Source organism: Hakea prostrata, chromosome 1 (genome assembly GCF_041222555.1).
Source record: "Hakea prostrata isolate BN-2017 chromosome 1, UWA_Hpros_2, whole genome shotgun sequence".
Lineage (NCBI taxonomy): Eukaryota > Viridiplantae > Streptophyta > Magnoliopsida > Proteales > Proteaceae > Hakea > Hakea prostrata.
Genome location: NC_142600.1, coordinates 20,748,770 through 20,764,736, shown reverse-complemented (window position 1 = coordinate 20,764,736; position 15,967 = coordinate 20,748,770). Strand labels below are relative to the sequence as shown.

At 38.5% G+C, this 15,967-nt stretch overlaps 1 protein-coding gene across 3 annotated transcripts in view; it reads right to left on the bottom strand.

Moving 5' to 3' along the window:
* LOC149028194 (uncharacterized) overlaps nucleotides 1-15,967 on the bottom strand; it is a 125,193-nt gene that overhangs the window by 27,902 nt on the left and 81,324 nt on the right. For all 3 annotated transcript variants that reach the window (XM_089169146.1, XM_089169131.1, XM_089169139.1), the window contains exons 17-20: nucleotides 13,852-13,926; nucleotides 13,673-13,727; nucleotides 921-993; nucleotides 730-789 (exon numbers count right to left, since the gene is read on the bottom strand). In XM_089169146.1, coding sequence (XP_089025272.1) covers nucleotides 730-789; nucleotides 921-993; nucleotides 13,673-13,727; nucleotides 13,852-13,926 — 263 coding nt within the window. The remainder of the gene's footprint in view (nucleotides 1-729; nucleotides 790-920; nucleotides 994-13,672; nucleotides 13,728-13,851; nucleotides 13,927-15,967) is intronic.

Below are 15,967 nucleotides of genomic sequence, written 5' to 3'. Positions count from 1 at the left end.
TACAAGTTAATATATTGAAAATCTCAATAGAAGGGCAAACCCGGTGCCAAAGACTTCCGCACAAGCAGAGTCTGCGAGGGCAGTTTTCCTACTGAGTCTTACCCCAACAATTTTTGCCGGGAAGCTGTTTTGATGCCTTGACCTCGGAGTTAAAAAAATATCCCCAAAATTCTACCGTAACTGTATGCTTGCCTCCCGAACCTGACTTGAGATTTCAACACGAAAAATGTGCACAAACTTGGCAAGATCTCAGTCCAACTCGGTTTTTGGCTGACCAAGCTGGGCATCTGAAACCAAGTTCTCGAACAATGGATACAGGTAATAGTGGTCTAAAACCAAAATACATGACCCACACATGAGAATGCTTGATAAAAGACAGAAAATTAGCATCATTCTCACCGATGATTGTTGGTAACTCTCATATTACTAGAATAAAAAAATGTGCTTTCATTACAAAAAAATTAGATTTTGTGCCTTGAATTTGAACCCATAAAGCTGTGATGGTACAATACGTACCAATGGTCAGAAGTAATTGATCTTGAACCACATGGATAATAATATGGACCAGGTAAGTGTAGGTGTAGCTCTCAAATAATGTTGACAAAATAAGAAGAGAGGGTTTTTAATTTATTTATTATTTTCCTTTTTCTTTTTTCTTTTCTTTTTTGGTGGCGGGGGTGGGGGGGGGGGGGTTGGGTGAGGTTGGAAATGGACGGAAAACAAGTGTACCATGATTCTAGTAGATCAAAGAATCGGAGCCCTAGTAATTCTTGTCCAGCTGCATCAAACCTGAAAGCACATCCGCTCAGTAAATACACTGACAATTTTGAACAAAATCATAGCAAGGTTACGGGTAAAATAAACAAGTTGAAGTATGTTCCACCAACAAATATTTTTATTATAGAAAGTTCGGTACTTACCAGCCACTCATAGGTTCTATGTACATTGACTGGGAGGGACTTGTCAGCTTAAGAATTTGGTGCACTAAATGCCCTGAGAACACTAAATCATAATCAAATTGTGCAAAAAATTCCAAAGTAGGTTTAAAATTGAGTTGAATGCTAAGAGACAACTGTCAGGTAATTTGGTACATAAGAGATCCCCCAGACTAAATATTGGCACAAACATGTAAGGGACAGAAAATTGAAGGTTCAACATTATGAAGCAATGTCAGCTGATCAAACTTAACTGAAAAAAATTCCACTTTAAATTATTTAATTCAAGACAGAACAATCAGCTAGAAAGCTAAATTTTAAGTGGCAGAACAATTGCCAAGATGTAACTGGTGGCCTGCATGTTTATCAGAGATTGTCTACTAGTAATTTCTACACTTCTAGATAAAACATGCATTTCCAAATGTGAAAGAACGTAAACACACCTTCATCGCTAGTAGGGTATATGAAAATGGCAAAAAGATAATAGTTATTGGGATCAGCACCAGCCTCTGGGAGGGATTTGTTGGGGGGTTTGTATTCCATTTTGTTCCTCTTGTATGCCTCCAGTTCTGCTGCAGTTCTTTTTTCTCTTCTTCTACTTTGGTTCTTAGTTTTCTTCTTCTAATTAACATGGTATCAGAGCCTGGTTATCAGAACTACATCCAGACGTCAATATGCGCTCCTTTCAATCTCTCTTGCTGGGTTCTTGTTAATAAAAACTACTGCAACTGCTTTGAAGGAGTTTAAAGATTTCAGCTACATGGATTCTTGCCTTCCAATCAGCTCTATTCGAGCCCATACTAGATAAAAGGCCTAAGCTATACATATCCTTTCTCACCACTTCTTTTAAGGTTATCTTAGGTCTACCCCTAGTTCTTCTACTTCCTTCAGCATGGATTAATCGCTTCTATGTATAGGGGTATTTGAAGGCCTCCAATGAATGTGGTCGTGCCCATGGTGGGAGATCTCGCTCTCGAGCGAGATCTCGCTACTATGAAAAACCGAGATCTCGGTCGAGATGTGCCATTTTTTGGGCGTCAACTCGGTAGCCCATCTCAGTGGGTTTTAAGGTCCCAATTAGGCTAAAACTTGGTTTTTAGCCTATTTGATGCCTTTTGAACACACTAGTGGCCTTGGATTTGTGAGAAAACAGCCCTAAGTATGATTTCTAAGTCTACCCATATTGTGAAACCGAAATGCTGAAGGATTAGAGAATGCAAGGTTATATAACATATAATATAAAATCATTAATGCTGTAGGATTAGAGAATGCAAGGTTATATAACATGTAATATAAAACCTTAAGGCATATAAATGAAAATCATGTGTATCAAATACATCAAATAACTTAAATGTCATCAAGATAACATTCATATAAGTATTACAATCTTAACTTTCAAGAATAGAATGATAAAAGTATACAACCGTTAGAAGTTTTATATAAGTCATTAATGCATAAGTTCATAAGACAAGTAGAGGATGATTGAGTTTTCTTTGATGTTGTAGATGTGCTAAGAGTAGTTGCAAGTGAAACTTTGGCTGAAATCTACAAAAAATTTGGTAAAAATTGAGAGTTCCAATGAGATATGGCGAGATTTGGGGCGAGATATGGCGAGATATGGCGAGATATAGCGAGATATGGCGAGATATGGCGAGATCTCGAGCGAGATATCCCACCATGGTCGTGCCACCTCAACCGACTTTCTCTTAATTCATCATTTATCAGAGCTACTCCTAAACCAACTCAAATATGATCATTCTTTATCTTACCTTTCCTAGTTTTGCCACTCATCCATCTCACCATCCTCATCTCTGCTACACTGGGTTTATCTATGTGATGCTTCTTAACAGCCCAACACTCTAACCCTAGACATGGTTTACTAAAATAGGTTTGAGGAAATTACTAAAATATCGCTAACCGGAGACCTGGTTAACATCACAACTACAGATTTTTAGAAGACCAGACCAGCAGGGATGATGAGAGAGAGAAGAGAAGAGAAGAGAAGAGAAGAGAAGAGGGGAGAAGAAGTAGAAGACGAAGAGAGAGGGGAGAGAGCTTGTGTGTATTGAGGCTCTCCCTATGTACTTTATTTATCATATGAAATCCAAGCTCAATTTAGGAAAACTTTCCTAAACTGAGTTACAGCAGAAAAAGGAAAAATACATTGTGCATAGGATCTCCCAAATCTAGTAAAAAGAAAATATAGATCTACCAAACAGGACCCTCGGGAGATTACTTGTTAGCCAAGCAATAAAAAAATGGTAAGTAACAAAAATAGTAAGTAACCAAAAAGGAAGGAAACCATCCACCAAGTGAAGCATAACATCTTCATCAGTTAACATAACCACCTCTTGCAAAAGTCTTCCTTTAATAGCTTGACACTTCAAGGCCCTGAGATAGTCACATAAAAATATCTACTGCTGATTTAGAATCAGATCTGATGGAGACATCCAAATACTCTTCTTGAGTGCAAATTCGAATTCCTCTAAATATGGCTTGTAATTCCATTGCTAGGACCAACAATTGTTCCCCTCTACCAGCATATGCCATAATAGGACTGCCTGAATTGTTCCTTATGTAATATCCAAGCCAGATTACTAACCCGATACCATGTGTAGGACTTGAACCTGAGATACCGACCTGCACTAACTGTGGACCATGTGGGTGGACACCACTCGACCAGAGGACGAAACCATGGATGATGAGGAAAAGGATCCCCACCAACCAGCGGTGATCAACTCAGAAAGAAGGAAGGGTGAAGGGCCACTAGGCTTGGGAAGATGGATCACACACTTCCAGGCTATGCACATTACCGAGGCTAACACTAAGGTAACCCTGCAAACGTACTGACGGTAACCACCGCACCACAGCTGACTTCTGAGTTAATTTGGGTATAACAACAGGGTGGGAGTTGGACCCTGGGTTGTTCACATAAAATGTAGCCATTTGAGTGCCAAAAACAATGCTAAAAGAACTAGATCATTTGGACAAGTATCCAGGGAGCTATGTCTGAAATAATCACCAAGAGTCTGGATAGACTTGGGGAGAGGGGAGGTTGATCAACTGACCAATAGACGGACCCTCTAGCTCGTGGGTAAATGGGCCAAATAGGAGTTTGGGGACCTAAAATACAGCAGAATAACCCCAGGGACTTTCCTAAGAACCCTACTGACTCATCCATTCCCTAATTGGGACACTCTAGCAAGAAGGAGAGAGGAAGAAGAAGAGGCAAGAAGACCAGGGGACCCTAGGAGGCTGGAAGACCATCAAGAGGCCTAAAAATTCAGCAACCAGCACTAGAATCAGGTAATCTTCTCCCTCCATCACTCTATGTTGCCTTTGTGTTATTTAAGAAGTCCTAGCCAAAGAACCCAATAAATCGAGCTTACAAATGGGGGAAAGCCATGGGGCTTCTTATGAATGGGATTGGATAAGTATCCTCCACAACAAAAGGGGCTTTGAAGAGTGAAACTACTGTAGGGATGGAGGATTGAATCAAATCCCTCACTCATGGGTGGATTCAATCTTGAAATGTTGGGCTCACCGTCAATAGAGTGGATGAACAGCTCAACTGGGGACTAAACAGAACTGCAGTAATGAAATATACTCCAATTAGAACAATAGTGGGGGTTCCATGTTGTTCCAAATCAAAACTGTACTACAAATGGCACTGGTCAATTAGGGCCGGTCGACCTGATCGATCGCCTCCCTTGCTGTCAGATCGATCAGTGGTTCTGAAACAGAGCATTTAGGAACTTTGGCCTAGGGGAAAGATTCTAAAGTGTACAACATGCCTAGGGATGGAAACACCAGGTTGGTGAGGCCACAAAGGAAATTAAACTTGAAAAAAAGAGTTGGGAACATCAACACCAAGGTGAGGGCATATTTGCTAGAAAACTAGGCCAATTGCTGAATTTACTTCATGCTATAATCTCTGTTTTAAGATCAGTATTGCCATGACATTTGCTAGAAAACTAGGCCAATTGCTGAATTTACTTCATGCTATAATCTCTGTTTTAAGATCAGTATTGCCATGACATTTGCATTCAAATCACGTTTAGATGCTTGTGTGTTGACTTATGAAAATTGACTTGTTAGTGTAAGATGCATAAGGTACTAGTATGGAGCATTGCATTCAAATTCTTGAATTCAGCTCTTGAAAATATGTTTGATATGGAAGTATGAAATATGAATATGGAATGATCATGAGCATGTGAGATATGGCATGATGGGCAGGGGTACAGATGTAATTATGGGAATGAGCATGTATATGAATTTGAGCATTTGCATTGTCAAGCATCATTTCACTTAATATATCATATATGCATGACATCATACTAGAGTGCATGATTAGGGATAGACATGCTACAACCCTACCAATGGGGGTGATGGTGTTGGATGACCAGTGGTGAGGATTTTTCTTTCCTGTATTTGTGAGGTGTGACTTGTGAGGTGTTAAAAGAGATAGAGTGAGGAATAGTGATGGAATGCGGGGAGTACGGTGTTGTGGTTTTCCCAAGGTGAAGGCGGAATCCGTGAGGGACCACAAGGTAACACTGGCATGCCATTCACAAACCTCCCAAAGTGAAAGCCGAATCCATGCATGGTGGGAGATCTCGCGAGATCTCGGCGAGATCGGCGAGATCTCGCGAGATATCTCGTTTTTCCACCTTGGCGAGACGAGATGGAGGTCGAGATCTGCGAGTTGGGATATCTCGCTCAAGATCTCGCCATATCTCGCCATATCTCGCTATATCTGGCCATATCTCGCCCTGGATCTCGCTGGAACTCTCAATTTTTGCCTTTTTTTTTGTGGATTTTGGCTGAATTTTCACTTGCAACTACTCTTAGCACATCTACAACAAGGAAGATCAATCATTCTCTACCTGTCTTATGAATTTATGATTTAATGACTTATATAGAACTTCTAATGGTTGTATAATTATTTTATTCTTGAAAATTGAGATTGTGATACTCATATGGATGGAATTTTGATAACATTGAAGTTAGTTGATGCATTTGATATACTTGCTTTTCATTTATATGCTTTAAAGGTTCTATATTACATGTTGTATAACATTGCATTCCCTAATCCTACAACATTTCGGTTTCACACTATGGGTAGACTTAGAAATCATACATAGGGTTGTTTCTGACAAATCCAAGGCCACCAACGTGTTCAAAAGGCCTTAAATAAGCTAAATACCAAGTTTCAACCCAATTGGGACCCTAAAACCCACCGAGATGGGCCACCGAGTTGACGCCAAAAAATTGTATATCTCGACCGAGATCTCATCGAGATGGTCGAGATCTCTCTTTTTCAAGGTGGCGAGATCTCTCTCGATAGCAAGATCTTCTACCATGAATCCATGAGGGGGCTATTGGTAGCCTAAGTAGGGTCACCGGAGGTGCTAACCCAAAGCAAAGGCCAAATCCTTGAGGGTTGGTGTCCCATATTATCCCCAATGTAGTACAAAGAGTAGATGATCAATGCTTCGCTAGAAATGTCCCACGTCAGAGCACTACCCAACAGAGGTGATAAAAAAGGGTGGGTGACCCATGGTGATTGTGAGGTGAGATTCATGTAGAGGGCACATGGCTGTTATATGTGGGTTTTTAAAGTGAAGGCCAAACCTGTGAGGGGAACATGACAACAAGAGGGCACCATTAACCAGCTTGTGTTCGGTGTTTCCAAAGCTAAGAACGAATCCTGAGGGCAAACAGCAGTCCAGTAGGATTAAAGATAGGGGGCTGGCCCAATGAGAAGGCTGGATCTTTAAGGGATTGGCTCCCAATGGAAAATATGTGACAGTAGGTTATGGACCCACATTCGTCATATTATATGTTTAATCTGATTATTTGATGGCATGTAGGACTGCATTCCACTCATGCATTGATTTATTGAGTATATTCCCTTATGAGTTCAGTGGAACTCATTCCCTCGGGAACCTCTCTTTTAGATGGTGACATACGTATTGAAACACTGGGGGAGATGGTGCTGGTTACAAACAGGTTGGACGCAGGAGGGGAATTCACAGAGGAGCTCATGGCATTACGGGATACGCTGTGTGCTTGTTACACCTACACATACAGGTCATAGATAGTAGTTTCATTCACGAGAACTTTTTGAGGATTACCATATAAACCTTTTAGATTTTGCTTGAAACTTGTATGAAACTGATGAGCACATTTATGTGTGAAATCTTAGGGCATAAAGCATGCATTTTATACACTTAGAGTGGAGTTACCTTGGGTTTTATGTTGTTTTTGCAGATTTTAGGACTTTTCAAGATTTAAGCAAATATTTGGAGTTTTGGGCTTGAATCATGCTATTTTACATGTCAAGAAGTCCATTCAAATTCTCAAATGCGAAAATGGGCCTGATCTGGAGCATGATGGGCTAGAGATGTGTGATTATGGGCCAACTCCGAAATATTGAAGAGATAAATAAGGCAAATTTGATCTACAACTGAGATTTTAAATCAAATCTACAGAGATATTATTGAGAGAGTCCAAATGGAAAAGTGTCCTTGCATACCTCAATATCTTATTTCCTATCTTGGATTTAATTAAAGAAAGAAAAAGAGGAAAAATAATTATATTCAGAAAGAAAAAGAGGAAAAATCTCGTTTTTGAATGCCTCTATCCAGTTTTGATCAAACCCTTCATCGAACGGTCATCCGATGTCTGATCGTGCTGATTTTTGGAGGAGAGCTTCACGACTACTTAAACTCAAATCCAACGGTGGAATTATGCATCTGATCTCTCTAAGTCGGTGCGATTAGTACGTCAAAACCCTAATTGGCAGAGTCAGATAGAAACCCTGAGTTTTATTCAAATTCAGCCGTGCTTCATATCTCATGTAAACTATATAAAAGGAGAGCATACTCCATCAAAGGAGCAGATGTTCTAAAGCTTAGTAGAAGCGTTCTTTCTTCTCTCTTCAGTTTATTTAGGCTTTCTCTAGTTTTCTTTGCTTGCATTTGTGAGATTTAAATTTCTAGATTCAATGTTTAGGTTTAATTTTTTTTATGTAATGCAATTCAAGTTCAAGTTTCAAGTTCAGGTTTCAAGTTTTTAGATTTGTTTTTCTCTGGGTCTAGCAATTGCAGATTTAGATCATTCTAGATCTAGATCTGGTTGTTAGGGTTGGTTGAGATTCGAATCATTTGTTCAATTCGCAAGTAAGTAACCTTCTTTATTAATCTTCTCTCCTCCCTCCATTCCCGCTTCTATCTACCCCTCCATATTCTTAATTTAGGATTTACTTTCAGCATTATTTATTGTTCTCCCTTCCCCTGGATCCTTGATCAGAGATGCCTACAGTCGTGCCTCTCTTTGGTTAAGGCTTCATTTTCCTTTTATTGCTTTGTTATTTACTTTCTGTTATTTAGTTTCTACCTATTCATTCATCATCTCGGACCACATAACCGGAGCAAGCCTACAGGTGTGCCTCTACTTCTGGTGACGGGTGGTGTTGCATCTGCATTTTAGCTATGAACTAAATTTTACTGACTGCTTTAACGTACTAACTGGTTTTACTTTTTTTTCCTTTTTATTTTTATTGTTTGCATTTTTTTTCCTGTCTTTTATTTATGCATTGATTGTGTTTAATTTATTTTTCGTTTCAATTCGATTGCATTAGACGTATAGATTAGGATCGTTTAGTTTAGTTAATTAGTTAACAAAAATTGAATCATTCCACTCTCGCATTACTATTAAGAAGTTGAATTATAAGTGGCATATCTCCTTGAGATCGACCCGTTAGCTACACGATACCGTGCGCTTGCGGTTACTTTTAAATTTCATAGACAGAAACCTTGCATTTTAGGGTAATATATGCTTATATTGTTGTGCTCTTGTTTTATGTGTTGGTGGTCGTACGAGATTATGGTACTGTATCAGGGTAGGCAAACCAGCATGGTCTAGGGCGGGGTTTTACACCTCAGAACCCCACCATATGAAGCTGTTGAATTCACTAAAGCTCCATCAGAGTGCAATGAGAACCTATTTGTAGAAGGCCTAAACCAGGAGCAAGCCTTTGGAATCTTATTCTTCAAAACAAATTGAATATTTCCACCTCTCTACTATATAAACGGCCTATGCAGTTCTCACTTGAAATACACAGAGCACAGCACATGCTACCTTCATATCATCCACTATAGCTGCAATTAACTACTCTGCCATCCTTGTTTTGTTCTGAGGATCTGATAATTCCTCTCAGTCGAAAGGTGATTGCACAAAGTACCAACTTCATAATTACTCCAATTCTATCCGTTGCCTCCATATGATTCCTCATGCAAACAGCAACTTCATTAAGCCTTGTCATTATGTTCCTTTCATTTGTTACTTACTTAGTTATGTGGTACTTTATTATTGTTGCAAATGGAATCTAAAATATGGTCAAATTAGAAGGTTTTAAATTCAAAACTCTAATAAACTGGGGTATGTTTTAAAGGCCAAAAGTTTACATTGTTACTCTTTAGTCTTAAGCTAGGTCTTCTACGATCAAAATTCCAATTCAACTGTTTCAGGTGCTTTTTGATGGTCAAAACACAAAACACATTTTTATGAGTGTGCATGTGTGTACTAGCCTTATACTGTAAATAAGAATTGAAAACCAATTCAAGTCATTCTTGCATCAAAACATAATTTTTACGGGTAGACAACCCTGATTTGGAAGATCTAAGTAAAATTTCAGAGTAGAAGGTTGTAAGGAGAAAACTAAATTGTCATGACCAAAAAATTAAATTTTATATATGACATAATGCATTAAAAAAATAGTTTAACTATATTAATTGTTAGTAAAGGATAATGCCTCAACCTTTGATGATGTGAAGTATTATTTTTAACCATATGAATCGTTTTATACTTTTACAGAAGTTTTTTAGTTTGCCTCAGATATCTTTCTCATTTTTTAAATCAGATTGGATAGTACTTGGAAATTCAACTTTTTATTTTTTTATAGGTCAGACGGTTCAAATTTAATAACATGTTAATTATGCATTTTATTAATATATATATATATATATATATATATGCATAATTAACATGTTATTAAATTTGAACCGTCTGACCTATAAATAAAAAGTTGATATATATATATATATATATCCGGTGATTCAAATTTAACCAAGGCCAGAGTCAGGGACAAAGACAAGGCCATCAGGGATATGGGCAGGGCCAATCAAGGACAGGGATAGCAACAGGGACAAGGCCATTAGCGCCAACCAAGGACAGGGACAACCCATCCTGACCTAGCCCAATAAGGGACAATTAGGGTGGAATTGGGTTTGGCTTGGCCCTCATGGTTTAGGGTTAGGAACCAGAATCTTAGGCTTTGAATCAAGTTCAGGGCAAGAATGGGCTAAGCTTAGAACATTCAAGCCTGGGGTTGGGTCATGAAAAACCTTACCCAGCCTGTTCTTGTTGCAGCCCTAGTTCCTCAAACATCTCATTGGGATTCAATTATATGGATCTTAAGCCATTTACAGAAAGCTCTTGCATGTGGATTAGATTCTTTTACAGCTGACCCACTTAAGTGGGGGTGAAACTCTAGGTTCCCCCCTCAAGTGGGAAAAATTATTGGTTCCCCAATTCAAGCCAATTCCAAAATCATTGGTTACCCACTGTCAGACTTTCTGTTAGGCAATTCAAAATGACCCTAATGCCCTTAAGGTGTTGTTATGATCAAATTACCCTCCCAACCCAACCCTTAGGTGGGTGAAGGGCTCTTTTTCCTACATATCACTAAAAACCACCCACCACCTCCCCCTGCCGGCAACCACCGCCCCCACCTTCCCCCCTCCACCTGCTGAAAACCACCCACCATCGTGAGAAGGTGGGTGCAGAGTAGCACTATCCCTCTAGTAATCCCTAAAAACTCCAACTTACCTAAAAAAGCTGAAACTGTGAAAGCCATAAACTCCTCCACTTCTTCAGAACCCAAACTCCTCTCTCTGTAAATATCATCTGGCTCAGAAAATTTCTGATGACTGAATCGTTATGGTTTGCCAGCAATGGCAAGATTGGTAGTGATCACCGGAGAAGTATTCAGATTGGTGTCTCTAGATGATGTCTCTCATGACAACTAATCACTTCATCTTTTTTGGTAAGAAGCATATAATCATTTATTATCAGATCTTGCTTCTGAGAAATGTTTGATCCCTACATGCTAATCTACCTACGAGCTCAATCTAACTTCTGATTTTGGAAGTGGAAAAAAGTATACATTTTACCCTCTATAATTTGTTGGAACTTTCTGTATCATAAATTTGATGAATTTGGTAATCAGTTTGGCTAGGTTTAGGTTCTTATATATCCCCTTGTTTCTGTGGTCTCTCGGAGGAAAGATCTTTTTCTGTTTTGTACAGTTTTGGTTTTTGATAAGGAAGTGAATCAGAAGGAAGAACAAGTGGTGTATGATGGTGGTGAGTTTACTTCTGAATGTTATGTTCGCCGTTATCGTCATGAAGCTTCACTAAACACTGGAACCATAACTTTGCTCAACGTCAAGACATGGATCGTGTTGTTGCAGAAATCAGGATTGCTCAAACAGCCTTTTACCAGGCAAGAGAATACCGTCATTCAGACTTGCAACGTTGCTTGCTCCATCATTGCCTTAGTGGTAACTCTCCAAAACCACAATCCAATAGCTTGAAATATTTATAATTTTTGTAATAGATTGTTCTCTAAGGAGAATAGAACTCATCCTTACCCTACAGGTGAGTTTGCAGTAGCCAATGGATCGAATGTGACTCACTGGAGAGGCTGAAATTGTAACAGAGTTTTTGCTTGTATGTGCTTTGTTTCTGGATTGCTGTTTTAGTGATATTTTGAAAAAGTAATCGCGAGCTGTTGACTAACAGTTATTTCCGGCGGGGGGAAGGGGAAAGGTGGGGGTGGTGGTCGCCGGCAGGGGGAGGGGGTATGGCGGTCTCTGGATGTGGTCGGTGGTTTCCGATGAAGTGTAGGAAGAAGATGGGTGAATCCCTTCACCCACCTAAGGGTTGGGTTGGGAGTGTAATTTGGTCATAATACCCCTTAAGGGCATCAGGGTCATTTCAAATTCAAAATTTGAATTACTTAACAGAATGTCTAACAGTGGTAACCAGTAATTTAAGAATTGGTTAGAATTGGGGAACCAGTAATTATTCCCACTTAAGGGGGGAACCTAGAGTTTCACCCCACTTAAGTGGGTCACCTGTAAAAAACTCTGGATTATTTCACACAAATCATGGTCATAAACGAATTTAAGGTTTTTCAAATTTAAATTAGGTGAGATCTCCAGTTGATAGAAGATCTACCATAAGCTATTGTACCTCTGTTGGTGGAAATCTTGTCAGTTGAAAGACTAAAAAACTAACTATAGTTGGTTGATCAAGTGCAGAGTTAGAATATCAAGCCATGCTATATGTTAATTGTGAGCTGGTATGAATTAAATAGCTACTTAGGGAACTTGCCTTTGATGCCAGTTTATCTGTTGTTATGAAGTGATAACCAGGTTGCTATGCACATAGCACCAACTCCTGTATTTCATAAGCACACGAGCATATTTAAGTTTATTTCATTCACTGTTATGAAGTGACAACCAAGCTGCTATGCACATAGCACCAACTCCTGTATTTCATGAGCACACAAGCATGTTGAAGTTTATTGTCACTGTTTTTGTGAGAAGCTACAATAAGGACTGATATCTCCTAGTCATGCTTGTATGGGAGAGCAATTAGCTGAGTTATTTAAAAAGCCTTTAGAAAATACAGGAGTGAATTATATTGGTTATCTAAGCATTGCCCTCAATGCTCCAGCTTGAGGGGGAGTGCTAGAATATACAGAAAATGTCAAAAAGGGAAAACCAAAACAGGTATCAGGATTGGCACCAAAGACTTTGTGGATGGATTTTCTGGGATTTTATTTCCATTTTTGTTCCTGCTCTTATATCCATCAGTCTATCTATTATAATAAGCATGGGATTCTTGGGGCCTTAATCTCTTACATGAAGCCTACAGCTGTACCATGATTCTTTGGCTTCATTGAAGCAATCTATCATACAATATAGTACCATATGATTTAGAAATTGATACTTATGTCTATGAAAGGTTTAATAATGTCATAAAAGGTCTAGTTAATCAGTCTGAGGATTCAAATAGGCTGCACTATCCTTGGAGGACTAAGCCTAGAACTGCAATTCAAACCGCTGGGGATGAACATAAGTAGGCATATTTGAAAGGGTGTACCCAGTGCACGAAACTGAAACTGAAGGGTCTAGGAAGGATCAAACATAGCAGCCTTATCCCCAGGTGGAAGAGAAGCTGTTTCCAGACACAAACCCATTGCCTCTAGGCCTCCATGGAGCAACCTTACCACCATGTCAACTGCCAAGGTCTGCCCCCATTAAGAAGCACCATTTAAAAGGCGATAGCACAGTTCAGGGAAGTAAAAATGCACACGGCCTTACCCCCTCTTTCCAAAGAGGCCATTTCCAGGACCATGAAAATGTTCAACAAGTGAGCACTTGTATTTGACCAAGTCAAGCCTTATGTAAGACAACTTCATCAATATAAATAAAATCATGTAGGATCGAACAAAAAAAATCAAATTTAAAAAATTTATCGAATTAAATATCCATCAACTTTGAATTTGCAGGTATACACTATGCGTTTTAAGCATTCATTCCAGTTAACATAATCAGACAAGAAACTTTTTGCAACATGAAACATAATCAACAAATTACTTACCCAAAAATGTCCATGAACCTGGGAAATCATTCGATTGTACATAATTATCACGCTCCTGCAAATACATCACAAATGATTGGAGGAATGGGGACAAAAGCAGCCTGTTAATTCAATCCCTTAAGGCTAATAGTTTTCAGGAACATAATAAAACCTGACAGAACTACTTTCCGCCAACATACTTTCTGAACGCTATCCTGTAGATGGGAGGTGAATTCTTCTTCCCAAATCTGAGTCCACTGAATATGAATGAGATCCTGGAGTAAAGACAACTTCGTTTTATCATAAGGAGACATCAAAACACTTTAGCATCTATAATTCAAATATTAGAAACAGTAAGACAGAACTGGATATTTACTTAAAATCTGTTAGAAATCAAGCCTTCAATAATCTAAACAGTAGCTGAATTTTAGAAGAGAACAGAGAAGAAGAAGAAGAGAAGAAGAGATGAGAGGAACCACAGCAGCAAGCATTCTAGCAAGCTCTCCTAGAATCGCAGCCTCTCAGTTTTTAGGTGTCATAGTCTAAAATACAACTTGAGAAGCAAGCCTCCTTGCCCTCTGAAAAAGGAAATAAAAGCATCTCATGGACTCATGAATTTGTCCAAAAAGGAAAAAATATGAAATTAGAAAGAAACTATACTTTCTAATTCTCATAAACCTTGATCACCATGGAACCTTTTTCAAGAAAGGAAAGTATGTAACTTATCAGCAAACAAAGTAATGAAATTGGGTATCCAAGGCTTGCGCACCAAGGCAGCAGCCTAGGACCATGCTCAACTCCCAAGAAAATCAAAACGTATATTAAATTATAGACAATCAGGGTAACTAGAAACATGGTCCTTCTATTTAATATTTTCTGATGGCAGCCAACAATGCTATGTTTCAGAGGCTTATGCAATATATATATATTTTGGGTGAATAAATTATTAGATTAAAGTATTAAACAGAAGAATGTAAATCAACCTAGAGAGGGTGAATAGGTTGAACTAGTGGAAATTGCCTCTTTTAAAATTATGGATTGAAGTCAATTTATCAAACAAAGATAAGCACAAGAACAAAGGCAACAGTGCAATAGACAAGATCTATAGAGGTTCGACTCAATTGAGCGTACTCCCACTATTCTCTAACCATTACATAATCTTGCTTCTAGAAAAGAGCATGGTCAGAGACCTCGCCATTTTTTCCCAAATTTGATTTTTTCAAATACTATGTTCTAGAGTAGGTCTCTGAGTGTGTTCAACATCTTGCTCTGATCTACCACTTTCATGGAATTTTTTTATATTTTCTATTACTAATTTATTTTAATTTTCTGTTAAAAAATATTGAAAAAATACTTAGGTTATGAAACTCTTTCTAATATATATTAGACTCCAATGGAAGGGCTTCAACCTCATGGAGTTTAAAAAAAAAAAAAAAAAATCATAAATAAATTAATTAAAGTAATTACAAAAAACATTTTTAATAATGAAAAATTATCTGCTTTCTTTTAAAATGGTTCTTATGTTATGTTGTGCATCTTAAAAATACAACCATGTTAATGTAAGCATGCTATGTATGTGTTCTAGAACAAAGTGAGTATTTTTTGTATAAAAATTTTTATTTTTATATGTTTTTAATAAACCTAAAAATATATTTTTAATTAATTTAGTATTTTTAGATGTTAGATATGTTATTCTATTAGTGTAATACTTTAAAGTTGAACATATTAGTGTGATGGACTGGTTTTGTTGTTTAGTTTGATTATTCTATTGATATGCTGGAATGTATATTCATGTTGCTTAATCTGTATCAGTTTAAATGGCTGACCGTAGAGCTAGTAGTGGAAGTGGAACAGGTATTGGGGCGCAAGGCATCGCCTGGCAAAATGGTGAGGCCCTAACCGCCGATAAGAAGTCAAAATGGAAGCATTGCTTGAAGGTGTTGGTGGCACAACCAGATTGAAGCAACACTTGGCAAGGAGATACAAGGACATGGACAAGTGTGCTAAGGTGTCGTATGAAGTAAAAGAAGCCATTGCAGCCAATCTAAAAGGAGGGAGACAGAAGATGGCAGAGAGGGAAAGAAAGCAGAGGGAGTTTGAGGAGGCAGTCTTACAGAGAGCTTTCATGGATGTCGATGATTACTCAGATGATGATGAGGATGTGAGGAGTATGGGTGTTAAGTCAGCAGCAGAGTGGAGACAAATGAAGGCTGCATTTGTAGCTAGTAGCCTAGTAGATAGTCCTTTCATTTTGAAAATGTGAAGCAATATGAGCAGGCTAGAGGAACAGGTGCATCTAAGTCAGGTCAACAGCTT